The 6,000-nt window shown below is 55.7% G+C and overlaps 1 protein-coding gene across 1 annotated transcript in view; it reads left to right on the forward strand.

Annotated features, from left to right (window-relative positions):
* RAP1GAP (RAP1 GTPase activating protein) overlaps positions 1–6,000 on the forward strand; it is a 59,459-nt gene that overhangs the window by 28,828 nt on the left and 24,631 nt on the right. Inside the window, 1 exon segment of the mRNA XM_029913558.1 lies at positions 5,719–5,850. Coding sequence (XP_029769418.1) covers positions 5,719–5,850 — 132 coding nt within the window.

The following is a 6,000-nucleotide window of genomic DNA, read 5'->3' on the forward strand; positions in this document are numbered from 1 at the left end:
AGTACATTTAAAACATTGCCCAGCTGACTGGTCATTGGTTGCTGGAGACTGGTGTGGTGGGACAATAAGGGGTTTGGGTTTTTCCTTGGGATGTGGGTGGGGCCTTGGGCTGCCCCCGGTGGTAGGGTGTTGTTTTGGGTTGTCCCCTCTGGTATCTGCTCCCACTGCTACTAGCTTTTTTCTTTTCTGCCACCTCCACCCATTTGGTTCCGCTCTCTCCCGCCTCGGTTACAGTTTTGGGCTTCCCATCTAGAATGTACCTTTCTAGTTCCTCAGGAACACCCTCTAAGAACTGCTCCATTTGCATTAATAAAGACAGATCTTCCAGAGATTTAACGCTTCCTCCTGATACCCAGGCATCCCAATTTTTTACAATGTGGTAGGCGTGTCGGGAAAATGCCACGTCTGGTTTCCACCTTAGGGCTCTGAACCGCCGACGGGCATGCTCAGGTGTTAGCCCCATTCTAATTCTGGCCTTTTTTAAAAAAAGTTCATAGCTGTTCATGTGTTCCTTAGGCATTTCAGCTGCCACCTCTGCTAAGGGTCCACTGAGCTGCGGCCTCAGCTCCACCACATACTGGTCTGTAGAGATGCTGTACCAAGGCAGGCTCTTTCGAAATTTTCTAAGAAGGCCTCTGTATCATCGCCTACCTTGTAGGTGAGGAATTTTTTGGAATGGGGAGCGGTACCTGGAGAAAGATTTGTTAGGGTTATCTGGTAGACCCAGCTTAGCCCTTTCCAGATCTAAGCGCTTCAGCTCTAACTCTGTGTCCAAGCGTTTCACCTCCATTTCCATCTCCAAGCGTTTTGCCTGTTTCCTCTCCTCTGCTTCCAACTCCAAGCGCTTTAAGGCCATCTGTCTTTCATGTTCTTTCTGTCTCCCTCAGCTTCCAATCTGGCTAATTCTAGTTTCTTTTGGACTTCATTTCCATCATCCAAGCCTTCCTGCGCTTAGCCTAGCCTAACCCGAGAGCTAGAAAGAAACAAAAAAAACCAGCTTGTGAATTCCCTTGCAGGAACTTAACTACTCTGCCCTCAGGCAGAGAAGAAAAAAAAGTCCAGCTGCTCTCAGCTAAAAAAAAAAGTGTCGTTTTGAAAAAAAACCTCTTTGGTTTTCAAGCCCAAAGTAAAAAAATTGTCCTTTTAATATCCTGAGGTCTGTGCTTCTGGTTCAAAATGAACCCACCACGCTGCCGCCATATCAAGGTTCCCTCCCCACTCTGAACTCTGGGGTACAGATGTGGGGACCCGCATAAAAGACCCCCTATGCTTATTTCTACCAGCTTAGGTTAAAACTTCCCCAAGGCACAAATCCTTTCCTTGTCCTTGGACAGTATTGCTGCCACCACCAAGTGATTTAGACAAAGATTCAGGAAAAGAACCACTTGGAGTTCCTATTTCCCCAAAATATACCTCCAAGCCCCTTTACCCCCTTTCCTGGGGAGGCTTGAGAATAATATACCAACCAATTGCCTTTAATAAAAGTACAGACCAGACCCTTTATTTTTAGGACACTAAAAATCAATCAGGTTCTTAAAAGAAGAACTTTATTATAAAGAAGAAAGTAAAAGAAGCACCTCTGTAAAATCAGGATGGAAGGTAATTTTACAGGGTGATAAAAAGATTTAAAACACAGAGGATTTCCCTCTAGGCTCAACTTTAAAGTTACAAAAACAGAAATAAACATCCCTCTTAGCATAGGGAAAATTCACAAGCTAAAACAAAAGATAATCTAATGCATTTCCTTGCCTTTACTTACAATCTCTGTAAGTTTAGATGTATCATTTTAAGGTATGTTTTCAAGAGATGGGTTACCTGTTTGGTCTCTCTCTCTCTCTCTATCCAGAGGGAACCAACAGAGAGCACAAACAACCACCCCCCAATTTAAAAGTATCTTCTTGTCCCATTGGTCCTTCTGGTCAGGTGCCTACTAGGTTAATTGAACTGATTAACCCCCTTATAGGCAGTGATGAGCTCCCAAAATCCTAAGAACTGATTCCTTACCGGGTCCTCAGCGGCACTTCGGCAGCGGGGGGGGGGGGGTCTTCACTCACTCCGGGTTGTCGGCGGCAGGTACTTCACCCGGAGCGAGTGAAGCCCCCCCCCCCGCCGCCAAAGTGCCGCTGAAGACCCGGTAGGGAACCGCGCGGTGAGTACAAGCCCCACGTGCCTGTCTCCCCCCTGCCACCCACCCATCCAACCCCAACGCACGTCCTGCCCCCGACTGCCCCCCTCAGAACCCGCAACCCATCAACCCCCTCCCCCGCTCCTTGTCCCCTGACCACCCCCTCCCAAGACCCCCCACCCTAACTGCCCCCCAGGACCCCACCCCCTACCCAACTCGCCCCGCTCCCTGTCCCCTGACTGCCCCGACCCCATCCACCACCACCCCGACAGACCCCCGGAACTCCCATGCCTACCCAACCCCCCCCGCTCCCCGTCCCCTGACCGCCCCCCCCCCCGAGCCTCTGTCCCCTCCAACCGCTCCCTGCCCCTTATCCAACCCCTCCTCCCAGCCCCGGCCTGCCCCCCTTACCATGCTGCTGTATAAGGATGCTGTGCGGCCGCTGGAGCTTGCAGCCCCACCCCCTTACCATGCCGCTCAAAGCGGCAGGAGCTGCAGAGCTTCCCAGAGCGCTTGTGCCGGCAGCGCGGTGCACTGGGGCTCTGCGGGGGGGAAGGGAAGCGGGGGAGGGGCCGGGGGAGCCTCCCCAGCTGGGAGCTCAGACGGGCTGGGCAGGATGGTTCCGCGGGCTGGATGTGGCCTGCGGACCGGAGTTTGCTCACCCACCCGCCCCTTTAGGAACCGGTTCTACACCGGCTTCTAAATTTAACAACGGGTTCTTGCGAACCGGTGTGAACCGGCTCCAGCTCACCACTGCTTACAGGTAAAATGATTCTGTACCTCTGGCCAGGAGGGATTTGATGTTACTGCAGACATAAAGGTTGTTCCCCTTCCCTTTATATTTATGACAACAATCAACTGTCCTAGTTGATGGGAGCCATCAAGATTCCAAACCACCATTAATGGCCCACACTTTGCATAATTACAATAGGCCCTCAGAGTTATATTTCATATTTCTAGTTTCAGATACCGGAATGATACATTTATACAAATAGGATGAACACACTCAGTAGATTATAAGCTTTGTAATGATACCTTACAAGAGACCTTTTGCATGAAGCATATTCCAGTTATATTCACACTTATTAGCATATTTTCATAAAAGCATATGGAGTGCAATGTCACAGGCTGGCCTGGTGGCCCAGCCATCTTTGCAGAGGGCTCAATGCTCCCTGTGACAGAGCTGCCTGCATGTGGCTGGTGTGCTGAGTTTGCTGATCAGTTTTGCTGTCTGGGTTTCAACTGTGGGGGCTCCGGCTCCTGCCCACAGGGCCAGCTCCAGGCACCAGCTTAACAAGCAGGTGCTTGGGGCGGCCAAGGGAGAGGGGCGGCACCTGCGGTAATTCGGGGGCGGCAGGTCCCTCACTCCCTCTAGGAGCGAAGGACCTGCCGCTGAACTGCCGCCACCGATCGCGGCTTTTTTTTTTTTTTTTCCTTGGGGTGGCAGAAATGCTGGAGCCGGCCCTGCCTGCCCACCTGGCCCAGGGGGCGCACCCAAGTTCCCAGCAGCGCTGTGTCACACGGGGCACAGACGGACTCGCCTGGCCCTGCTAACCTGGCCTGGATGGGTGGGGTAGAGAAGTGTGTCCAACTGCTCCCCAGGGACCTAAGGGGTATGTCAGCTCTCAGGGGAGCCTTAAATCCATAGAGAACAAGGGTGACTCTGGATCTGGCCCGCAGGCCTTGGCCTGCACTAAGCAGGTTGATGGGAGCTGCACCGTCTCCTGCATGCCCCCTGGCATGGGGACAGACCTAGCCAAGGAGGAGAGAGGGGACGTGACTGCAGACTAGCGGTGAGGTGCATAGTGTCTACCCCTGACTCTCGGGCACATCCGCAGCTCCCCGTATTAGCCAGCAGGGAGCACTAATACGCAGGACTCCCATTGTCTCCCCCTCCCCACGTCTGTCTCTCTCCCAGCCTGGCTGGCAAGCACCTGCCTGAGTCAGCCTCTTGCATGGCACTGGCACCCCACCGGTCTGGTGCCTGCATGTGGCACTCACCACGGTCCATGCTGAAGCACAGCATTGGAGCTGGGGCAGAGCCTGGCAGTGGGCCACGCTGGCACCCATCTCACCCTGCTGCAGCAAAAGCTCCTCCAGGCAAATGCCCCTTCCTGAGGACTCAGCCATGGCACCTGCCTCCAGGCAGGCCCTTCACGCACAGGAAGGGTGCTGAGCTGGCCTGGCCCAGCACAAGGATTGCAGCCCCTTGGGCAGTGGGGTCACTCCTACACAGGGGGATCGGGGCACTGGGAAGTTATGGCTGCAGGGTTGAAAGGGACTGATGGAATTGGGTGCCCAATGCCCAGGGGATCTCCACACCTTTGAAAACACCAGCCTAGGTGACTTGTTCAAGGTCACACAGGAAGGCCGAGTTGGGAATAGAACTCAGGAGTCCTGGCTGCCCTAGACCCTACTCCCTTCCTGTTCGGAAGGTGTCCTGGCTGCCAGTGCCGCTTTGAGCACTAGACACGATCCCTTCCAGAGCCAAGAGTGGAACCCAGGAGTCCTGGTGCCAGTCCTTGCTCTCAGCACTAGCCACGTTGGCTTTTGGGTTCCTTTGTTTGGTGGGACAGGAGAGTGAAACGTGTCCCAGGCTTTCCTGCGCATCCCCCCAAGGAAGTACAGGTGAACTGAAGTGTGCAGTGCTCCTTTCCGCTAGTTACAGCCCCAGGCCAGGAGCCGGATGTGCTGTCCGCCCCCAGCTCCTCTCTGCTCCGGTCCCAGCACTGAGCTAGCCACTGCCAGCCCACCCCAAACCAGCTGGGAGGTGTCGAGGAAATGCAGGCGCCCTAGGGCGGGGCTGGGAGGAGCTGCTCAGATGGGGCCGGCATTGGGCCAGGAGCTTGGTACAAACTGGCAAACAGCACCGGGAAGCCTGCAACGGGGAGTGGGCCGCTTTACTGTGCCCCCACAGCTGGGCATTGCCCCTCCAGTCTGCTCATGCTCTCTGTGTTGGGGGGGGGGCAGCGTGTGGGGCCATCAGTACGGGGGCTGTTGGCCTCGGCTGTCCCCCAACCACTAGGAGTTCACTGTTCCCAAGGCAAGAAGTCACTGTGTGGAGTTCCCTGCCACTGGGCTCATAGGCCACGTCCAGTGAGTGGATCGTCCTACAGCCATTCACGTAGGCTGGTGGCTGGTTATCAATTCTCGTGCCATAGGACAGCAGCTGGTTGCTGCAGGGGTCAGGCAGGAACCCCCAGCCCCACCATGGGCACCCCTTGCTACGTACATTAGTGGGAAGGGGGCTTTTGCCTCCTTCTGGAGCATCAAGAGTTCTCCGTTGCCGGGGTCTGGCTCGTGGTCCAGGCCCACCCAGCACAGCCCATGCTCAAGGTGACAGGCCCAGCACATGCCGCCACACACTGCCGTTTGTCCGGGGGAGCTGGTGCTGGGGGATGGGGTTTGTCTCAGGCTCTGCTTCCCACAACCCCCTCCTTGGTCCCTGGAGCGTGTCCCGATGTCTCTCCCCTCCAGCCTGCTGCAGCTCTGTGCTTGGGCCCAGGGATGGCCAGCGGCTGTGGGCTGGTGGCCCTGAGCACAGTGCGGAAGCAGCGCAGGCAGCGAGTGATGGCGAATGAATTCCCTTCCAGCGCGTGATCCGCAGCCGCAGCCAGTCCATGGATGCCATGGGCCTCAGCAGCAAGAAGCAGAACACGGTGTCCACCAGCCACAGCGGCAGCTTCGGCCACAACAACCCAGACATGGCCAAAACCGCGGGCATAGTGAGTGTGACCATCCCCGCATCCCTGCTGGGCCTGCTTCTGCTCTGAGCCCCGCCCCCTGCTCTGAGCCCCACCTCCTGCTCTGAACCCCACCTGTCTGACCCCATCCTGCCCTGAGACCAGCCCCCTGCTCTGAGCCCCGCCTCCTGC

The sequence above is a fragment of the Terrapene carolina genome, unplaced genomic scaffold, assembly GCF_002925995.2.
Source record: "Terrapene carolina triunguis isolate 2854851 unplaced genomic scaffold, T_m_triunguis-2.0 Scaffold714, whole genome shotgun sequence".
In the NCBI taxonomy this organism is placed as follows: Eukaryota; Metazoa; Chordata; order Testudines; family Emydidae; genus Terrapene; species Terrapene triunguis.